The 22629-nt window shown below is 42.8% G+C and overlaps 1 protein-coding gene across 9 annotated transcripts in view; it reads left to right on the forward strand.

Annotated features, from left to right (window-relative positions):
- Positions 1 to 22629, forward strand: part of TTBK1 (tau tubulin kinase 1) — a 131414-nt gene that overhangs the window by 72455 nt on the left and 36330 nt on the right. For all 9 annotated transcript variants that reach the window (XM_074817436.1, XM_074817433.1, XM_074817435.1 and 6 more), the window contains 5 exons: positions 1168 to 1293; positions 12783 to 12937; positions 13875 to 14094; positions 17711 to 17886; positions 20583 to 21141. In XM_074817436.1, the coding sequence (XP_074673537.1) occupies positions 1168 to 1293; positions 12783 to 12937; positions 13875 to 14094; positions 17711 to 17886; positions 20583 to 21141 (1236 nt within the window). The remainder of the gene's footprint in view (positions 1 to 1167; positions 1294 to 12782; positions 12938 to 13874; positions 14095 to 17710; positions 17887 to 20582; positions 21142 to 22629) is intronic.

Genomic DNA, 22629 nt, shown 5'->3' on the forward strand with positions numbered 1-22629 from the left:
GAGGATTGAGTCGGACAACGGGACTCACTTACGAAATAACCTCATAGATGCCTGGGCAGAAGAACACGGCATCGAGTGGATCTACCACATCCCCTACCACGCACCAGCCTCCGGGAAGATCGAGCGCTACAATGGACTGTTAAAAACTACATTGAGAGCAATGGGGGGTGGAACCTTCAAACACTGGGACACACATCTGACAAAGGCCACTTGGTTAGTGAACACAAGAGGATCTGCCAATCGAGCTGGCCCGGCTCAGTCAAAACTTCCACGTGTTGTGGACGGGGATAGAGTCCCTGTGGTGCACATGAGGGACCTGCTGGGAAAAATGGTCAGGGTTAGTCCTGCGCCGGGCAAAGGCAAACCCATCCACGGGATTGTTTTTGCTCAAGGACCTGGGTGCACCTGGTGGGTGATGCAGAAGGATGGAGAGGTCCGATGCGTGCCACAAGGGGACTTGATTGTGGGTGAAAACACACCGTGAGTTATACTGTGCTTTTGTTAATTTTTCTTTGTCAATGCTAATTGCTAAGTGGCAGCTGGATGTGACGCACATGGTATAGAATAAAGGGGTGGATTATGTCCTGGTTTAACCAGGATAGGGTTAAGTTTCCCCAGCAGTCGGGGGGAGCTCTAGCCGGGTTATTCAGATACCATGCGGACGTCACATCCTGGCAGGTCACATTTTCCTGGCGCGGGAGCTCGGTGCACTCGTGGTTTTGTACATCGTGCTTCCCACTGCTGTATTTGGTAGCTATTTTGCTCTGTTCATTGCTATCACTATTACTGTTATTGTTATTGTTGTTGTTGGTTGTGTTGCTATTGCATTGTTGTATTAAACCTTTCCTTATTTCAGTCTTGGGGCTTTGTATTTCACTCCCTTTGTGGGGGAGGGGCAGCGGCCGCGTGGTCTCAGACCCCGGCAGGGGCTAAACCATCACACCTGTACAGAAGGCTCTGCTAAAAGAACAGCTTCTGCTGACTCAGAATTTCCCTTTGACCTTTGCCTACAGTGGTCAACCTTGCTTTGCTAGGGACACTAAACAGAAGAAGTGCATAGACACAGTGCTGGGTCTAAGAAGAGACTGTGTTCCAGGAATGAGAAGACTGTATCAATATGAAGCAATAGAAGAGATTCTTGAATCTGAGATATTTTCTTTTTTACAGGAGCAGGTTGGCATGATAAAAGAAAAGTATGAACACCGAATGCTGCTAAAGCACATGCCTTCAGAGTTCCACCTTTTTCTGGATCATATTGCAAGCCTAGACTACTTCACCAAGCCAGACTATCAGGTAAGAGCCTTTCTTTGTTACCAGTCTGATGCATGGCACTCTGAATAGCCATTTGGGTTTTCTAACATTTCCATGCACGTGTTCATATCTGCCTGAGGAATACCTGTCCTAGGATCAGGAGAAAAAGGTTGTACTGTACAGTTCTTAAACATCTCTAAAGGTTTTTCTTCTCCTTCCACCACCCTGTCCAAAATAATCTTGTATTCCAGACCAGAAAGCTCTTCCCGAGCAAGAGAGTACTTTTGGCTTTCATTAAAACACAGAAGTTTTGAGATATTCCAAATGTGACAGAATTTTAGCACAGCTTCCCAAAGTGCAAAGAGCCTATGCCAACAGCTCAACAGTGCACACCAACCCCTTTGTTTTCTTGCAGACTCACATGGGCTTTAGCAATAGCGATAATATTCATCTTAACTTTTTTTTCTCCCATTCATTGTTTGCTATCAGCATATATGTGATCAGTTACAGTATACTGTATACAGCATACAATATAACTAAGGCAACTTGTTTCTGTGTCCCTTTTTTATCACAGTGGTTTTCTCTGTACATTAAAGCCAGAGTGATGAAAACAACATTTTATTAGCAGATTTTTGCAGTCTTATATGAGTGCCTGCTCCTGTTGATAGTGCATCAAATGAGTGGGAAAATGGTAGGAGGGTGTTCCAGCAAACTCTCTCTTTTGTATTTTAGCCATGTACATGTTGCAGCATAGCAACCACAACTTTTTAAAAAAGAAAAAAGAAAAAAAAGCCAAATACTTTCTGGATAGTACAGTGGAAAAATAATATTTGCCACTAAGACAGAGGGCTATAGAGAGATGGAGGTGGACTGAGGAGATGCTGAGGGAGCTGGATTTGTTTAGCCTGGAAAAGTCAAAGAGGGGATCTGATTGAAGTCTTCTGCTGCTTCAAGGATGATTGTGGGGAGAATCGAGGCAGACTTTTCTCAGAGGCAGCAAGGGAAATTGTGACTAAATCTGGGGGGGAAAAATCATAATGAGGGTTATCAAGTACGGAACAGGTAACGAGAAGCTGTGGAATTTGCATCCTTGGGGGATTTCCAAAAGTCAACTGGATGACGAACCTGATCTGACTTTGCAATTGGTTTGAGCAGATGGCTGGATTAGAAATCTCCGAAGCTCCTTTTGAACCTACATCCTCCTATATTCTATTCCCATCCTTGAGGTAGAAATGGAAGGAGATGTTTCCAGACAATTTTAGTGCAGTTAAAATCACAAACAGCTCTTTCACAGTAGGGGATTTGTCTGAAGCTGTAAATTGCCTCTTTGCCTTCAGTTTCTTGCAGGTGCAGCTCTGGGAAGAAGCCTCCAAAAGGGAACTCCCCACAAAAGTCTGGCACTTCCAGCTTGGCACCAAACACTGATTCTTCTAGCTTGATTTGGAGGCCTATTCCAGAGAGCAAATTCTCTAAACATCTCAGCCCCAGAGATGTCTTTATACTGATTTATCTGGATTTATTACCGTGAAAGATTAAAAAGTATATCAGGTGGCACTCTAATTTGTTACTAGTACCCAGACCCTCAGGAAAATTAAGGAAATTGGAGAAGTATGTCTACTAATATATGGTTTACTTAAAAATTGGAATGACAAGATTAGAAATGAGGAAACAGAATAAAACATATATGAATATAATTTGAAGTAACAGTTCACCATTTCCCTCTTAGCTCTTTAATATATTTCAGTTTAAGATGTATGCTAATCACCAGGTGAAGATTATGACTCTGAATGCTGTCCTTTAGCTGGACAGGTTTGGTGTTTCATATAGCTACCCAGCTCTAGTTGATCTCCAAGTTCTCCTCTTTATGATGAAAGGGCAGCTTCACTGGGCTTGAAAAAAGGTTTGTATGGCCTAGTAGCATGTCTCCAACAGTGTTGGCTGTGGGAAGGTTATAAAAGAATGAGCATTCAGTCACATTTCCCCAGAAGACTCTCAAAGCTCAAGGATCAAGGATCCTCAAGGCTCAAGAATCTCCTAAACCAAAAATATCTCTGTATTTCATAGCCTTAATGAATCTGTCTTCCATGAACTTGTCCAGTCTCCTCCTGAATTTGTGTAGACCATTAGCATCCACCAGGCTTAAGTGCTTGCTGTGAGAAGAACTACTTTCTTCTGTTTTTTCTAAACTTGCCACCTGCCAGCCTTATTTAATGCCCCCTACATCTCAGAGATAACTATGAGCACTGATCCCTAGCCCCTCTCCCACTTCCCAGCCACACAGAATTTTACAGGCCTCCATGGTATTGCTCTTCAGTTACTCTTTTGCCCAGACTGAAGGATCCTGGTCTACTTACTTGCTTTTTGCCCAGAAAGAAACCTTTCCACACCTTTGGTTTGTGTCCTCCTCTGAACCTTGTCTAATTGTATCTTTGTGAGGTGTGGACTTGCCAGCATTGCATGTTCAAGATGTATATAGCCCATGAAGTGATAAACGGCAGTTATGATGTTCTATACCATTCCTAATAGTCTATCTGTTTCATCTAGTGGCAATGCATTTTTGATTGCTCCCATGTCTGTATACCAAGTAAAGCTTTGGCTTCTTTTGCAGTAGCATGAAGTTTTGGTAAAATCCTACCTCTCCCACCTCCATTTTGAAGTGGGGAATGATGCATAAAGTCCGCATGTGAGCATTCAATAATAAGATCATTCTGACTGCTCCCTCCTCCCTCACTGTCTGAATTCTGATGTATTATCTCTCTAACTTCTCCTGATGTATGTCTTCTGGCTTTGCAGGATGCTGGATATCATAGGATGCTTTTGGCTTTAGAAAGAGGCCAGACATGAATGTAAGAAGAGCCATACTGGGTCAGCCCCTCCTTTCTTGCTCCTTTGTTAATGGGCACAGACAACAGGGGTCTGGCCACTGCTGCTGTCCTCCTTGCTCTGAGTGGTGCATGCCCTGAAGTTTGCAATCTTTTTCTTCAGCTCTGCCACCATCAGCATCTGGGATTGTCCATCTAAGCAGATATGCTAGTGTGAAGGATGGGAAAGGGAGAGGGGTGAAAGACACCTATAGCCCCCACAACCATTGTGCAGCACACCTTAACTGTTGCATGAAGGAAAAAGCAACTGCAGCTGCTATCTTCAGACTTGTTTTATCACTGTCACAGGAAGAAAGTTTTAGGGGTAGAAGGTAATGCAGATATTTCATCTCAATGACCCCATGACTTCCCCCTCCTGCATCCTTCCTTCTCTGTATTGTTGTTTAAAAAAAAGCACAAACAAACAACCACCCCAAAAAAACAATGAAACAAAAAAAAAACCCCGGTCCTCTTCCACCAACACAGAACCATATTTCTCTTTCCATCCACCCCCTAGCCTGACTTAAGGCTTTTTCTGTCTTTGTGTGAATTCTCTCCTCTATGTCTCCTAGTTTTGCAATTCTCCTACTCGCACTCTTGCCACTATGTGATTGTTTTTTTCTTTTTTGGACTTGTTAGCCACCATGATTCTCTCTCATTTGCCTCAATTAAGTAATCACACTACTGTATTTTCCCCTACCAGCTCAGACTGGGAAGGTCATAATCCTCCTTGACACATGAAAATAACATTGCTAACACTCAGGACTACAGCTGATGCTCTGCAGCATCCAAGTAGTCACCTGCCTTGGGGGGGAAAAGGGGATCACTCCATTATGTGTCTGCATCAGGTTCACTTTTACTTAGCCAGTGATCTTAACTGAGCCCGGAAGCTGATGGGATGGTAAGCCTGTTCTTCCTGGACCTACTCCCCATGGCAGTGAAGGTTGCCAAGATCATACTTGCTCACAGAGTGTGGCTCTAGATCCATAGGAAGTGTCTAGTTCTTAACATCTGTGGCCAAAGGCCACACCATCAAAAAGTGTTTGTCAGTAGTCATCTGCCTTCTCTTGCCATTATAGATCCTCCTAAGCACACTTCATGCTGAGTGCTGATTTTAGCATAGTTCTGGGCCCCTGAGATCATGTCAGAATAGAGGGATACCAGGCTGTAACTGAAAACTAAGTGTGACTGGAGACCACTAATCTTATGGATAGACAACACAAGCTTTGCCTAGGCATAGTTGAAAAAAATGGTGGTAAAATAAAACAGAGTTGAGCTGTCACATGATGGATCTGACTTACACCTTGTGGTTTTGTACTTCTTGGGCTCATGGCCTCTGACATCAGGCCTGTCCCTTTAATGGATCATTATCAGTATTGGTTCATGGTTAGGATCGAACTTTTAGCACTTTTACAGCAGGAGGATATGGGCATTAGAGCAACATTTTTGGGTTTTCTGATTCATTTGACAGCAAGAGAGACATGTCTTTTCCCTGGTATAGTGAAGATAGGATGTGAGAAAGGTGCATGAAAATCTTTTCTACTACAGTTGCATGCTGTGTCTAACTAGTAGAGGAATAGTTTCAGGTATCGTTGGGGAGGTGGCTGGCTTTTGTCCCCAAAGATCCATGTTTTTGCAATGAGTATTAGAAAAGGAATGGTGACCTTTGGTCCTGGAAGGTTATAGAAACTGGGGCACCTTTGCCTGAGAGACCATCAGATTCTCTCAGCTGGTGGATTGTGAATTGCATTTCACCCAAGAAAAAGTGATCACATCACCTGTGATTGTATAAGAGAATGGCTGTCTTTTACACATCCAGAGCAGATGTGGGAAGGTAAGAGCTTTATGCATGGACCTCTTCCTTTCAGATCCCGTCAATACCAGATATTGTCAGAGCAATTGGGAAAGACTCCCTGTGGGCAACCAGTGCCACTTTGAGCTCCTCATGCTGACCAAATTATTGGAAGTCTTCCATCATAGGTTTAGTGTTTTCTCCTCAGGCATCCCTTTAGGGCTCACAAACATGTATGAGGAGCATTTCTTTGTCAGAACGGGACCCCTGCCACTTAAGAGGTGTGCCTAATATTTATTTTTCAATACTGTGTTGGGGATTACAGTGCAGATTAGAAACTTGAGCAAGAGCAACTTGCCACGCCTGAAGTTTGTGCTGAAAGATTCCATCTTCCTAGATCAGCCCCAAAGAATTCAATGCTGGAGCATCTGGACAGTCCATAACTGGTTTGGGACCTTTTTCACCTGATATTTCAGGACTGACTGTGATTTATTTCCTGAACCTTGGCCAGGAGAGGACATCTGACAAGATGTATCATGACAGTTTAATGGGTAATTTCTGCACAATTGGCTGCTTCTCTCTTTCTATGAGGTGTCAGCCCAAAACCTGGTATGCTACTACAAAGCGTGTAATTAAGCTTTATGTCCTCATGGACATTAACATCTTTAATAGAGAGACATGTTGAGCCTCTTCTTTATCCCACCAGTGGTTTTGATACTCAAAGAGTTGGAATTGCACATTGTCTTGTGGAAGTTGATGTGCTCTGATGTGACGTGGTCTGAAGCTGGCACATGTGTGACAAACCATGCCCTCACTAGCCTGCATCTACTGAGTCATGAATCCTTGTCCAGTGCTAGGGTGGGAAGGATACCTCAAGGGTTCCCTAGTTCCCATTGCTGTGCCACAGTTTGGTTTATCCAATGTATTTTCTTTACTATTTATCCCTTCTGTTGTTAAATCTGGCCCAATAGGAAGCTCAGGAGGCGGGACAGCCTTAAAGGGGCAAAACTGATCCAGTCCATGCTCTGCCCCTGTTTCAAGAACATTCTCTTGTGACTGATAACCTTCCAAGGGAAAATTCTGTATTTCTTCTCACTGGGGTGCTAAGGATCTCTGCTTACCCTGTAGGTGGGGAAGAGGATCTGATCTACCTCTGTAGCCATTGTCTCCCTTCTCTTTCTGGACCCTGGAGAGGTGGAGTGACTGCTGTACAGTGCAACTAGTCTGAATGAAATATCCTGCCTTGTGCCTTTCCTGTTACCTCCCAGGGTTTCAGAATGGCCAACGTTTCCTTTGTATATGAAGAATTCCCAATGAGACCTATCCAAACTGTGGGTCTCCCACCACCACTTCTGTATGACTTGAAAGCTCTTTCCAAGTAAGTCCAACTACAGGCACTGTGATAACAGGTTGTTTCATAGGTCCTTGTCTGCATGTGGTGTAGAGCTGTTGGGGATACTGGAGATTAGTCCTGTCTGGTAGCTTCATCATTTGAGCCTAATTTTTAGGTTACAATTAGGTGTACATAACTTTTTTTACTTCGTGCATGGGTGACAGACATATGCATTATACTCAACCAGTAGAGAGAAATTGGAATATCTTTCTGAATCAAGGAAGTCTTATGAGGTGTTGCTACTTGGTCATCTACTACCTTTTCCTATGTTCCCTCATCACGGAGCTCAGCCTTCCCCGAAGTCTCTTCATCTAGCCTCAAACCCCATCAAATGACTACTCATAAAATTTTTGAAAAAAACTGTAATATTCATGTATGTACATGCTTCATAATCACTTCCCTTGGTTTTGTGGTCTGTCCAGATGTCAAAAGGCTAGGTCTGTTACTGCCAAGAAAATATGGCAAGTCAGCCTCTATCAACCCTTAGGTCCATGGTATATAAAGAAAAAAATTCTTAATGGAGTGGTGTATACAGGCATAGCTATTGTACGCGTTACTGCTGAAGAGGGATGCTGGGCTCTTCATGAAATAACTACTTTTGAAAAACATGTCCAAGTACATGAAAGATTAGAAGGGAACCGAGAAGAGCCAGCATGGATTTATGCAGGACAGAACATACCTGACCAACCTGACCAGCCTTCTGTGAGGAGGGTGACTACTTCTATGGATGCAGAGAGGGCAGTGAATGTTCCCTGCCTTGACTTTACACAGTCTCTCGTAACGTCTTCATAGCCAGATTGGAAAGAGATGGTTTGAATAAGTGGACCACAAGGTTGCTGGCAAATTGTCTGGATTGCTGGGTGTCAGAGGTTTGTGATCAGCAATGCGAAGTTCAGTTGGTGGCTAGCCACTAGTGGTATCTCTCAGGGAACAGTACTGTAGCTAATAGTGTTCAGTGTCTTCATTAAAGACCTGGATGATGGGACAGGGGGACAGAGCACCCTCTCAGCCAGTTCACAGAAGATACCAATTTGGGAGAAGCAGCTGATGCACTGAAGGGTAGTACTAATATCAGAGAGACCTTGATGGGCTTACAGGAACCTGAAGAGGTTCAGAAAAGGCAAGTACAAAGTCTTGCACTTGAGATGGAATAAGTATGTGGAACAGTACAGGCTGGGGATCAGCTAACTGGCTGGGGACACCTCTGTGTCTTAGTGGTGATCATGAAACAGTAGCGCGTCCTTGTGACAAAGAAGCTAGCTGCATGTTGGACTGTATTAGGAAGAGCATAGCCAGCAGTGTAAGGGAAGTACTTGTTAGGCACTTATTAAATCACATCAGAAAAGCTGTGTCCAGTACAAGAAAGAAACTGGGGTGAGCCTAGTGGAAGGCCACCAAGATGACTGGGAGCTAGAGCACATGCCATAAGGGGAGAGGCTGAGAGAAGTGGGTTTCTTTGACCTTAAGAAGGGAAAGATCAAAGGGGTTCCTGATTTTGCCTTCTACCTATAAGGAAGACTGAGCTAGACTCTTCTGAGGTGCACAGTGAGGATGTGATGCAATTGACACAATCCACAACAAAGGAAATTTCAATTAGCTATACAGGAAAAAGTTATCAGCAGGAGGATGTCAAACAATAGTTGAATCTTCATCCTTGGAGATAGACCATAACTTGACAGGGCTGAGCAAATTGAGCAAGCTGATCTGAGTTTGAAACTGCATCTGACTTGAAGGTAAGTCCTGCTTTGAGTAGGGGGTGGACTAGATGATTGCCTGAGTTCCCATGCAACTTAAAGATCTTTTGAGTTCCAGCCCTCTGCATCTGTAGCACCTCCTGCTAAGACTCTTGCTGTGCTCCTTATCAGACGCCCTTTGTAAATGAAGGATCTCTCGTCATCTTCCTCCTGTCTCTGCCAAGTTAGCTGTTCTTGGGCCCAGCAGAAAGAAACTCAGTATGGAAGACTTGCAGTGACTGTGAAAACTCTTCTGGTCCCTAATAATATTGTGTCTGCAGGCAGAGGATCCCTAGACAGGATCCAGTAACTCTTTACATGAGTTCTGGGAGCAGTAGTTGTTGTTGGAACTGTTTTGTGCAGTTTCCCGCTCCACTTTCCTACTTGTAAAGCTTTGACCTTTCATCAGAAATATAAACGGTTCAGAGAAAGCTGAGAAGGCTCAGTAAGACCATGGAATAGCATGAGAATAATGGCAGCTGAGGACACTAGCATCCTTCAGCCTGTGAAAAAAGACCCTATGGGGAATACAGTAGAGGTCTGTAAAATCACGAATGGCCTGCAAAGTCAAACGCAAGTGTTACAGAAGTTATATCAGAAAGTAACAAAAGTTGTTCTGACTGAGTGGGTCCTTGATGGCATGAAGGAATGCTAAGAATAAGACAGCTGAACTTCTAATTTTAGCATGTGGTTTCTTACTCTGGACTGCTTCAGTATCAAAGGAATGGAAGGTGACAGAAGCAGTACCAATTTTTAAATGGCTTCAGAAGATACCAATCCCTGACACTGACATGTACATCACAAAGAATCAGAAACTGTGATAAAGACTGGGATTAATGGACAGATGGGTGAGGATGATCTAATGAGCAGAAGTCAGTATGGCTTTTATAAGGGCATCTGTCTACAAATGTATGGAGTTCTTGGAAGGAGTCTTTGAGGATGTGGGGATATTAATTTCTAAAAGGCATTTGACAGTAATCCCTGCCAAAGTAACAGTCAGAAAGCAAATATAATCCTAAGAATATTTAGAGTAGTATTAGAGGGTAAACAGAAAATATCCTTATACTGTCGCGGATGAAAGTATTGACACGGTAATATTTAGTAAGAAATCTAGGTTTTATTAATAACTAACAGCAATTTGTTATTATAAAATAATTCAGAAATACTAAAAGAAAGAAAAGCGACTTATTCAGATTCTAAAATGACAAGATTCACACTAACTTACTTAACGGTATCTATATATACATATATACACATGCATGCACATAACAAAATGGACAAACATACAGAAACAAAGGTGTTTGGATTCAGTAGAATGAACACAGAACAGACATACACACACAGAAACAAGGGTACGTACCCACACACACACACACACACACACGCAGAGTAAATAGAAGCTAGCTCAAAGAAAATTTCCCTCTCGAGTTTAGAGCAAATACTCCCAATGCCTTGGCATTCCTCAACGGGCGATAATTGAGACTCGAGCGGGGGACTTCGCCCTGGCCTTCCGTCTGGAGCAGACGACACCTTAAGGGTTTGGTACCTGAGAGGCGTCCCAGCTCAGGGGAGATGCTGGTCACAGGCCCACTGCGATCCAGGAGAGCTCAAAGGGTCTCCCTGGTGGTCGCCATTTATAGGGTCCAAGATAATTGACTTTTGTCAAATGCCTTCTGGTGCCTTCCAGCAGTTACACAAGAATTTGATTAATGTGCGACTCTGTTATTGTTCCCATTTGACCACATCCCAGGCACAGGTGTGCCAGGCCCTTAGGAGTTGATGGGCCATTTTAACCATTTCCGAGCAATCGGGAGGAGCAGGAGCCAGGCTCGTTAACATTGTCAGTCCTTATCTCCACAGACTGGTGTATAGCTCGGAGGATGTGGGTGGAATCGCACCTAGCACCAAGCAGCCCAACAAAGAGGGGGGGGGGGGGGGTAAGGATTGCACCACCACATATACTACCATGTAAATTTGTGTGAAGCATACTCTTAAATACTGTGTGTAGTTCCATTCCTGCATCTCAATAAGGATATCTTGAAATTAGAGAAGTTGTAGGGAACAGTAACAAGGAGGTTAGAGATAGTCTTTCTGTATCTGGAAGTGAATCTAATTAGACTAGTACAGTACACTCTGAAAAAGATGACTGACACGTACATGACATCTTCAAAATCAAAGGCGGAATGGCAAGAAGTGAATGGAGTATGATTGTTTTCTGTTGCTTCTGATATGAAAATGAGGAACTGCCAAATGAAATTAGCAGGTGGCAGGTTTGAATGAGCAAAGAAGATAGTTCACATAATTGATACGTTCTTTGCCATAAGATAGGTGTAGTCCAAAAGTTTATGTATTCAATAAGTGACTAGGCAAATTCATGAGAAAGCATCCAAGGTTACTAAATACCAGAAATGCATTTACTAAAAGCAAGACTGTGACCCTTTAGTTACTCACATCAGTTCTGAGTAAGAAATTACCTGCCAACAGCAGCAGCCCAACTCCCATTTCCATCAGTGGTGAAAGGGGGCATCATGACATGAGGCTAACAAGCAGAAACAAAATCTGTCACAACAGTAAAATCCTTTTCAAATCAAAGAAGCTGTTACTGCCGCCATGTCACAACCACTCTGTGGAGAGGTGTTTCTTGGTCTGACCAACAGTCCACTCTGGGAATTCCTTTAATCAAACATAATGCTACCGCAGGACTGGAGCACCTAATTCTAGTATTCTAGGTCACAAAAAGGAGGAAAAAGATGGCTCAACTGAGAGCTGCAAATAGGCATTTTACTGAAGTTTGGGAGGTAGTAGGAAATGACAGGGTTTCCTGGCCTTCTGATCATGCTGATAAACAGAACTGGAGTGTAAATGCAAACAAATAGGGGGTTTGTTCATGGTAATTTTTATTCATAACTTAGTGCTAATTCTATGCCATAAGCCAAATGTATTTCTCACCATATTCTCTCTCTGTATAGACTTTAGACTGAATCCTCTCAGTTCTGCATTATTTAGCTAAATAATTTTATTAGAAATGCAGGACCTCACGTATGGCTGTGTTGGCCTATAGCACCCAGTTTCCCTTTGACAGCAGAACATCAGATTCCCCTGGGTAACACACTGATGCCTGAAGCACTGTTGCCAGTAGTTTCATTCTCTCCTAAAGAATACCTGTTCTTAAAAAGCACCAAACATAAACCATGTCAGCATAAGCATTTGTATCTGCCATCTTACAAAGAAAATTGTATCATCCCTTTTACAGTTTTAATTTTTTCTGCAGCCAAATGTGGCAGGCCACATTGTGCATAAGCTTATCATAGGGCTCCTGACCAAGCTGTATTTGAGCTGCAACAAGTCTACATCCTAGGACTGTGTTTTCCTGTTGTGTTTATGTCTTCTGACAGCCTGTGAACTCTACATATTAAATGTACTATTCTGCATATATCTAATTTACAGGAAAGCTGAGCTGAAGTTAAGGCTTTAGAGTTAGAGTAACAAGGCAACTGCATGATTTCATCACATCAGTGTCAAAATTTTGCATGCACTTCTTTTGTAGATTTAAAGACATTTCCGTTACCAAGCCAAAACGAGCCTGAGAAACAACTGACATAATTTTATTACATTTGGTTTCATTTCTTGGTATCTTTCATAGGCGAGATGGAGATTATAAGATGCACTTGGTCCTCATGCCCATACTTCAGATTTTTTCTGGGAGCCACCTCAGCTACTTAACATAAATTGTTTTTGTAAATTTATTCCAGCTAATCATGTCCGTTTTCGAGAACAGCATGAAAGAAAGAGGCATCACTGAAAATGAAGCTTTTGACTGGGAGAAGGCTGGTACAGATATCTTGTTGTCCACTAGCACCTCTACTCCACCACAGCAAAACACCAGGCAAACAGCAGCCATGTTTGGGTGAGTATTGCAGTTGCACCAGTCAGAGTACGGACATTCTCAATAACAAGCTCAGTAACAAGTTCATTTTTGAAAGATTTCAAGGTCATTATGATCCTGGGAAGTTGGAGCTGCATGGCAGCCACCACTTGATTTGACTTTATATATATTAACATATATCTAAGGTGGTGGAATCCAGTTTCAGACCCTTGCTGTCCTGAAGACACATTTTCTACGAGGGTTGGAGTCACATTAAGGGATGTCTGGAGACCTTTGGCCAGGATTGATGGAGCCCATATGCTTGTGTATTTTGCATATTATATGGCACATGGCTGGAGCTTCTGTGAGAGCGCCTACTGTGCGGCCCTTGTTGCCTTCCTGTGGGCTGGGTTTGTGATTGGTAGTGAGCTGAACATAGCAGAGTGCATGCACTGCTCGCAACTTGAACACCGCTTCTTGACCTTTACAAGGTGTTTCATGTGCTGGTGCAAAAGTACACAGAGCTTGGTGCTCAGAGATGGAAATGAGTCCAAACGAAAGTTGATAAGGCTTAGTTCACTGGTTTGTTTTGGTGCTTTTGAGGAAGCTGACGTTAAGGGATAACAATAATCCTTAGTAATATTATAGAAGATAAAAGCTGTAAGATCTATTAAGCTTCATTTCCTCATGCAATGAGGGGAAGTTTCTTCTAAGCCAAATATTGTGTAATGGACACAAACAACATTTATCAAGGGTCCCAAGATGCTTTCACTGATCCATCCCACTGTCTTTGTGACTGTATGTTGGGCAGAATCCTGCTGTTCTGTTTCAGGTTGTTATATCTGGCATAATGTTGAACTGCCTGTTTTTTCAACCTGGTAATACCCTAAAAACTGCTAAGGAATGTCTGTGGGGCAATGTGATACAGCTCCTCCTTTAAGTACTAATAACTGTACCTTTCTTCTTGTCTCTTGCATAGGGTGGTTAATGTCACTCCGGTACCTGGGGACTTGCTTCGTGAGAACACTGAGGATGTCCTACAGGGTGAACATCTGAGTGATCAAGAGAATGCTCCTCCCATCCTGTCAGGCCGGCCAACGGAAGGTCTTGGTCAGACTCCAAACACTGCTTTCAATGAGGCTGAAGTTTGGGAAGAGACAGATGTGAATCGCAACAAACTCAGGATCAGCATCAGCAAAGTAAAGAACATTTTTTTATCTCCTGTGGCTGTTGGATTTAGGGCAATGGATTCATAGACTGCTAGAAGCTGCCTGGATCCACTGATGTAGCATCCTACAGTGCCCAAAAAGCACTGGAATTTCCCTGTGGAAATGGGAAATTACAAACAATTTTTTCACAGAGTAAAAGCCATTGAGATTAAATTGGATCTTTATGCAAATTACATCTTAGGAGCCGATAATGCTAGAGTGAATCTTTTGTACAATATTTATATCATTATCTAGGATCTTGATACTTCAAGCAATGGGATTCTAGTCCTTTCATAGCTGATGCAATATCAGAAATGTCCCAGGTTTGGAAATTATAAACCAACATTTTATTGTGTCCTAACCTCTTGGGTAAATAAATTTCATCAGAGATGTCCTCATAAGCTGTATTTTTCTACATCATGAATCATAACTGATTTTTTCTTTTCTGACTTTCTAACTTTCTAAGTGTAGAAGAATCTATAAAGGGCAATGATGGTTTCACCCCTGTGAAGAGTGAGAGAAACTATCAAGATTCTCGTATTTCTGAATTCCAAGATCATATTAAACTTTTTGGCTTGCATAAAGTTTATACTTCAGCTGGTTTTCCTCATAATCCCTAAGCTGTTTCTTAGTCCTTTCTTGTAAATGTTACCTAATTTCTTGGAGGCATCCCCATTGAATGATGATTCCATAGTAAACGTTAAGCATGAGAATCTACCAGTTAGTTTATTTATTAGATCAACTTATGTATTATAAGCAAATCAGTATTTGTTGTGTTGATCTCAATTGTTATTTAAAAATTGGAATGTCGCATGACATCGGATACATACAGAATCTATTAGCAGAGAAACCTTCATAAAACAGACTTAAAATACTATCAGGGCATATCGGATTCACTTCACAAACCTGCCTTTAATGGACATTTGTGGACTAGCATGTTAAATCTGCCAGTCTTCTGGGTCTGACCAGGATTCATTTCAGTCTCTACTGGCACAAAGTTAGTCCTTTTTAGCCCTGTAGATATATCCACTCTTCTTAGTCTTATTAGAAAACATTATTCATGGCCAAGAAATAATCTCATCTAACTTGCTTAAAATTCTCCAATGCAAATAATTTGGATCAAGTTATCTGTATGTAACATGACCAGCAGCATTCTCTAATACTGAGAATTATAAACCAAGTTCAAATCACTTCTTCATCTCTCACTGGTAAACTGTGTGTATTCACAGAAGTTCTCATCTGAAGGCACATGAAATAAGAAAAGCCTGGTAGGGTGGGACAGTTCTGTTTCCACAACATACAAAAAAGAGTATTACAGTAAAATCCTGGTAACTCTTACATATTTTTCTGTTCGTTTGAACCACCAGGTGCCATGATACTCTTCAGCCAGACTGAGATGTGCACAAGGGAGTCCTAAATGTATTTTCTGCGTGCTAGTTGTACATCATGTCTTAGGTACCCAGCACTGTCATTCACATGCCCTGTCATAACAGCGGCTAGAGGCAGGAGAGGTTTCTACAAGATCCACAGCATAACCAGGTGACTCTCGTGCCGAGGGATATGCTATTTCTTATCAGTTTACCAGCAAAGGAGCTTAGGGAGTTAGTCAGCATGCCAGTGAGCACTTCAGTTCTGACAAGGTCTGTAGCTACGCAGCAGTCTATGATATAGGGCCCAGGGCACCATGCTCTCCAAAGCTAAAGAAGTCTGTCCTTTCTGTGAGGGTTGTTATCTTTAGTCTAACTCTTGCCTGCCCTTTCGCTCTGCTAGGCTTACTATCTTTAGTCTCACTGTTCTCTGAGAGAGAATCAGTTTTTATTTAAGTCACAGTCACCACATGGAGAAAAAAAGGAGGCTGCAGATTTGATATGTAAGGGAACAGCTTCACCTCTGCTTGTATCCTGTGTATCTTTCAGAACCACAAGGGCAGTTGGTGTGTAAAACACCCTTCTGCTATTCACAGCTTCACCATCCTTCATCTTCCAGTCTTATAGCACTAGAAGTAACTCTGGCTCTCCCTGTTTTGCTCTTTGTATTTAGGTGATGAGTAAATCTTGCCATGTTTTGTCTCCCCAGTACCTCTCTAAGGTATCTTAATTTCTCTGTTGACACAGTTCAGATCTTCTGTCCCACTTTTCCCATTTCTGTGCTAAGGACAGTTTCCTTGCTTACTGTCACTGACCTTTCTAAATCCTCCTTCTGGTTCTCCTTCCTCCACTGGATCAAAGTTCTCATTCTGTGTTTTTTCAGAAGCCTCTTCCTCCTCTCCCACACCCTCCCCTAATTCTCTGCTCTTGGATTTTACCAAGTTGCCTGTCACCCTACAGTTATATCAGCACTTTGCTCCTTTCACAAACACATTTGACCTTCCTTTGTCACTAACCTTCTCCTGGTCTGAATGGATTACAGATTAAATCATTGTAATCTATTCTGCTTTTCCTGTAATGCCTGAAAGTTCTCCTCCACTCTCACTAGCTGCAGAGGCTCCTTAGTTATGCATTCCAAAGCCAGCCTGGATGGTTTAGATCTGCTAATTTACAGACACTGGCTGACTTGCCATATATACTGTACATGCACAAAGGCAACTGTCTTGATCAGCAGCATTTTACTGAGAAGCCTGCTTACATTCAGCGCCTCTGGTGTTAACAGAGGGCAAGTGAATGTAGGGCATGCTGTAGAGAAGGGTAAACACTCTCCATACTAGGAACCTGCACTGGCATCTCAATGCATATCCCACACAATGCACATCCCTACACACTGCAGCTGATGTTGCATGGCTGGCTGGCAGCACAACAGGGTTGAATGCAAATTCTAGACTGCTGTTGTAGCCCTTGGACCATTCTGCCTCTATGCTTTTGCCTAAGCAGGTCTTCTCTTCCAAGGGGAAGCAGCACAGTGGAAGGTAGAAGGCAGCTGTCACCTACTTTTGCTCCTTTGTCTGCTGCTAAATTTAAAAAAAAAAATCAAATTCACTAAGGCTGTATGAAAACAGAAAATATGTACTAGCAGAGTATGAACACTCAATGCTCAATAGCACCCATGAGCATGTTCAGGTCCTTGTGTCACCTTGGGTCTGTGGAAAGCTCTTACAGATGTGTTTGAGTATATGTCCTGGAGGACTTTGTTTAGAGGACCAAGATTTAAAAACCAAAAACCCCCCCAAAAAGCCCCAAACCACCCTGGGAATTAGGAGATGGCTTAGTCATATCAAGTTCATCAGAAGTAAAAGTATGTACATTGCAATATAATGCATGGATCCTGCATACATGAATATTGACAAACAAGGGCTCTTAGACATATTGGATGAGCAATTAGGATTTGTGTATGCAGTAGATAACTCCTGTGGATCAATTATTCAGGGTAACTGAAATGCAAAGACCACCTTGTAAACATGTTTAAATAGTTGAATTGATTTAAAATCCGTACCTTGTTTTAACACTAGATTGCCAGGGCATATGGTCCCTTGCATTCCTTCAAACATTGCTTGCGTAGATTGTGAAAATGCAGCTGAAAATGTATCCCTGAAGAAATCACAGAGCAACAGTGAAGGATGGGAAATCAATGTCTTTGGTCAGATTTTGAGGTTCTTTGTGTTTACCCCCTACAGACTCAGTGCATGGTGGAAGAGGAGCAGAGAAATGGTGTCTGCCCCAGTTCCCCTGTCCGAGTGCCTCCGGAGTCGCCTACTGCACAAGTACGCTCCCTAAGATACCGCCGTGTGAACAGCCCTGAGTCAGAACGCCTCTCCACTGCTGATGGCAAAGCAGATCTACATGAAAGAAGGTTTGCTCACCCTCTGTAGCGTCCTACTGCTTTTAGCAGTGTCTTGAGGATTGATGTTGAGAACAACCTAATCAGTAGGCACTGGATGTTCATTATTGGGTGGAGGTGTTCATGGGCTTTATGATCTTTCTGATGAGACACTCGTGTCTGTTAATAAGGAGAGTTATTGGAAGCGATTCTCATCCTGTTCCTGGATGGGAAGAACTCCACAGATGGAAGGAGGGACTTTTGTCAGAGGGAAGGCAAAGCATCAGATCAGAGATAATGTGAACAGTCACAAAGCTTTTGGCTGGCCTGAGGTGGAAGGGAAGAATGGATCTTGTTAGGATACATACAGGGATGCATGTATTCTGGGAGCTACCTGGCAGATCCCAATCTGGTGGGTTTCATTATTTCATTATTTCTCATTAATAGTAATAATAGTATTAATTTTTCAGCATATGGCATTGCACTTGTTTGCATGTAAAAAGTACACATTACACCCTGATTTTGAGGGTAACAGGAATACCTTCTCTCAGATCCACAGGAAGGAAATAAACAAAAAAACCAAGAATAATAAAAATAATGGAAAGAAGCTTTTTAAAGTATTGTGTGCTGGACAACACATGTGTTGCAAGACATAAGCCCTTAGTGCTGGTAACCCCCTTCACATCCTTTGTTACTTTGTCTTCCTCTTCCCATTGAAAGTCAGGGCACAGACTATGGTTGCAGGACGTGCTGGTGAAATGGCCCCTCTAAAAGAGGTAGGGGAGAGACAGGCCTTCTTCTCAGAGAAAATCTGACAGACTTCAGCCAAGAGGAACAGCCACAAGGAGACGACGGTAGCTGGAAATGAAGGAGGATCAAAAAGAATTCGAGAGATGATGAACCCCTAGCACTACCCCCAGTTTGTTAGGTACTGATTCATTCTGGGTGACTGGGGGAAGCTGTAATGCTTCTCTGTAATTCAAGAAAGATTGTTTGTGTTGCTATTAATAATTTAGGGTTTGAATGACAAATCTTGTGTCTTGCTACCTCTTCTTTTTCTTGCTCAGAAGAAAGGTTCTTTAAAATAGGAAGGGAAAAAAGCCATTTATAAGAGTCAGCAACACTCATCCTGTATATTCACTGAATGCTTTTAACTCCTTCCTTTATTTCTCCCACTCTTCCTTGTCCACTCAACATCATGCTGTCTTAATATAGAACATGTGTATTATCCAAAATGCATCCCTTTCTCCTGTCTTCCTCCCTCAGCTCCTGATTTAAAAATCAAGATCTTTTTTCATCTTCCAAGTAGTCTGCACCAAGTCTGGTGCAAATACAGTCCCACTCTGTCACACAGTCTTCTCTTTACTCTGTTTTTGTCTTTTCACAACACAGACCTGACTTCCAGGACTGGGAAATTCTTCTGACTTTCTGGAGTAAATTCTTCCACTCCAGGAGTCTCTCCTCTGCTGGAGGATGGATGAAGACATTGGCTAAATCTAAAGTTTCTTTTATTTTTTTAGCAACAGCTCTTTATAAAATCCAGTTCTTCTTCACACACATAGGCCATTTTCCATTCTTTCTTTGCATACTTAGTGTTGCCTATTCACAGCAATATATTTTTAAGACTAGCAATTACAGCCTTGCTTCTTTCAGATCCATTAGATGTCTTTTGCTAAGATCTTTGGTTTTGCCCACAATTTTCTCTTCATCAACCTTTGGTTCACCTCCTCTGATTCCCCTTTCTTCATCAGAAATTTTTCAATTTTTCTTGTAATTCTTCTGTCTCAGCTCTGGCTTTCCACTGTGTTAGAGACCCAGTTTTGCTTAGCAACCTTCGCCCGATGGTCAGTCACTTCTTTGTTTGCCCTCATGCTTTCTCACACACAGAAGGCTTTTCCCAGAAGAGTCTGCAAGGCTCCTATATAGTCCTGGTTGAAATCCTTTTGTAAAACACTGCAGCTGTGTCTTTTTCTGGGCAGCAAACACTCTGGTTTTGTCTAGCAAGCTGCCAGCCTCTGTGATAGACGAGAAGTAAAGCAAGCAACAGGAGCAGGCCAAATGGCAAGCACTGTGGAGCAGAAAGACAGAAGTGCCACTGGCTTTTCCAGCTGAGATGCTGGCAGGACCATTGGGGCACAGAGAGCTGCCAGGGCCTCTTTGAAAGGTGTTTCTGCATGGCTGCAGAAGCTGCTGCTATTTAGACTGTGAGCCACTGAACATTATACTACCCTTTGTAACAGGATACTTCCCATATTTCCTTCCTGCTCCTCCAAAGTATTTTGGGGTTATCTATGCCCAGTGGGATCAAAGATTCTTGCTGTCTTCTAAGAACTCATGTGGCCGCCTTAGAGATCTCATTACCACCATAGAGATAGCACAGTGAAGCTGAAGAGGTTATAGAAGCCCAGCAGAGACACTGCTAAGTCAGACAGTAGGTTTAGGGGTGGTTTGGGGTGGTTTTTTTTCACAAACCAATAGAACTTACTAAAGGGGAAAGAGTATATTGGCAGTGTTGGGGGAAACAAGGAAGAGAGATGCTGAATTGTCTGTCATACTGAAGGGGGAACATATTTATGCCATTGCAGGTTCTAAAGAAATATTTTTGCTTAAGCCTGTCTTTCTGAAGAAATGAGTGAGAAGGACTATACAGATTTTCTCTCAACTCTTATAATCCCTAACTTTAACCACAAACCTGATGTATTTTTAATGGCTTCATGTTCTGTCTTTAGATCTCGAATGGATTTACCTGGCTCTCCATCACGGCTTGTGTGCTCCTCCCAGCCAGCCCAGATGCTGTCCATTGATACTGGCCAGGCTGACCGGCAGGCAAGTGGTAGGATGGATGTGTCTGCGTCGGTGGAACATGAAGCCCTCAGCAATGCTTTCCGCTCAGTACCACTTGCAGAGGAGGAGGACTTTGATAGCAAGGAGTGGGTTATCATTGATAAGGAGACGGAGCTGAAGGACTTTCACCCAGGCGCTGAGCCAAGCACCTCTGGAACCACAGATGAGGAGCCTGAGGAACTAAGACCTATTGAAGAGGGTGAGGAGAGAAGGCGCTTGGGGGCAGATGCTGCGGTCAGGCCGAAGACGCATGATGGGCGAAGTCGGGGTATGCAGCCTGTGACTGAGGAGGACAGTTCCCACAGACATGAAGGACCTTCTCAAACAGTATCTGACAGTAAACATGAACAGCAGACAGGAAGTCTGGCCCACTCCCCCCTACATTCAGCACCAGCTATCCGACAAAGGAGACGAGAATCTGAACCTACTGGTCCTCAGAGACAGGTAAGATCCCTGGGTCTGTATCTTGTTGCCTAGCATAGCATCATCTTAGGAAACCTCAGCTGTGCTGGAGAAGTCTGTGTTTCCAAGCAGGGATGCTCTTGTGAAACTCTTTCTGACAGTGCTTGTAAATGTTGTGAACACCTTAGAAGTGCTCCGTATAGCTAGTAAAGTTGTCCCCTACTAAGGACACACTGTTAGCAAGATCTTTCCGCTGTTTTGGCACAGAGACAAGAGGAGAGCACAGTTGTGGTCGTGGGTATCTTTAATCAGTTCTCTTATTGCTCTCCCATGGTGTTGTTAGTAACCGCTTAGTTGTATGGAGGTGTCACTAGCAAATCTCCTCCACGTACTTTTTCAGCAGCAACAGCGGTATATGGCAAGAGAATGCCCTCTAATGTAATCACACATCAGCACTGGGCAGGCCTGCAGCAATGCAAATCATAAAAGAACTCCCTGAAATTAAACTTTCTTCTAAATACCTAAAAAAACCCTCAGGGTAACCAACACACACATCCTGTCAACCTTACTTCAGTGACTGGCATTGTTGGTACCAGGTATTTACTTGCAGAAATGTTCTTTGGCTACTGTGTTTTTTCCAGATAGTTGTAGAGGGCTTTTTTCTTTTGGTTTTGCTTTTTTCTGTGGTCCTCTGAAGATATAAAGAAGTTCAGTTTTTAGTGGGAGGTAATTTATTAGATCACCTGGAAAAACATGATATACTGCTAGGCTCAGAATTCCTCTGTCATATCTAATCTTCATTTTTCAGACATTCAGAAGAAGACTGTCCCAGAGCGTTCACTGTAAGAGACAATAAAATTATTCTCCCGAGGGCTTTTTGTATTTGTATGTTAATGAAGATCTCTCATGCGCATGGGATCCATAAGTGCAGCAAAGAGCAGAGGAGTCTCAGGTCATGCACACAGTGATGCCCTCCTAAGGCAGGCATTCATGCAGTCTGCTTGTTCCCCTCTGGAAGATGGTAACTCCACCTCCCATTCCCTCTTGAGTTTTTTCTGTAAGGGAGTGTTCACTGGACTGGAGCATGTTAAAAGAACATTCTTCCATTCAGGCCTTGCCTGGATTGTTCTCTTCTCTGGATCCTGGAGATGTACAAGGAAAAAAGGACTGTTAGTTTTGGCAGCAAAACATGAATGATGGTACAAGAAACTACATTAAAAAAAACAAACCAAATCTGTGCCCACCAGGCAAGGTGTTCCTTGCTAAGGTGTATGAGGCTGCAGCATTTACAGGAAAGATAGGAATACTGACAGCAGACACTAGTGGGGCTGTCCTGCTGAGCATGGAATAGTAGCAGTACATGCTTCTCATGGAGATTGCATTCAGTTGCAAGGTTTCTAGGTGGAGGTGTTTGCTGTATAAAGCCAATATGTTGAATGCCCCAGATATCTAGAGACTGTATAGGCAAGATTGACAGAGTTGAAAGGATCTGTGTCTGAATGTGCTGTCTGTATGCTTATTAGGCTGGTC

Source organism: Strix aluco, chromosome 3 (genome assembly GCF_031877795.1).
Source record: "Strix aluco isolate bStrAlu1 chromosome 3, bStrAlu1.hap1, whole genome shotgun sequence".
Lineage (NCBI taxonomy): Eukaryota > Metazoa > Chordata > Aves > Strigiformes > Strigidae > Strix > Strix aluco.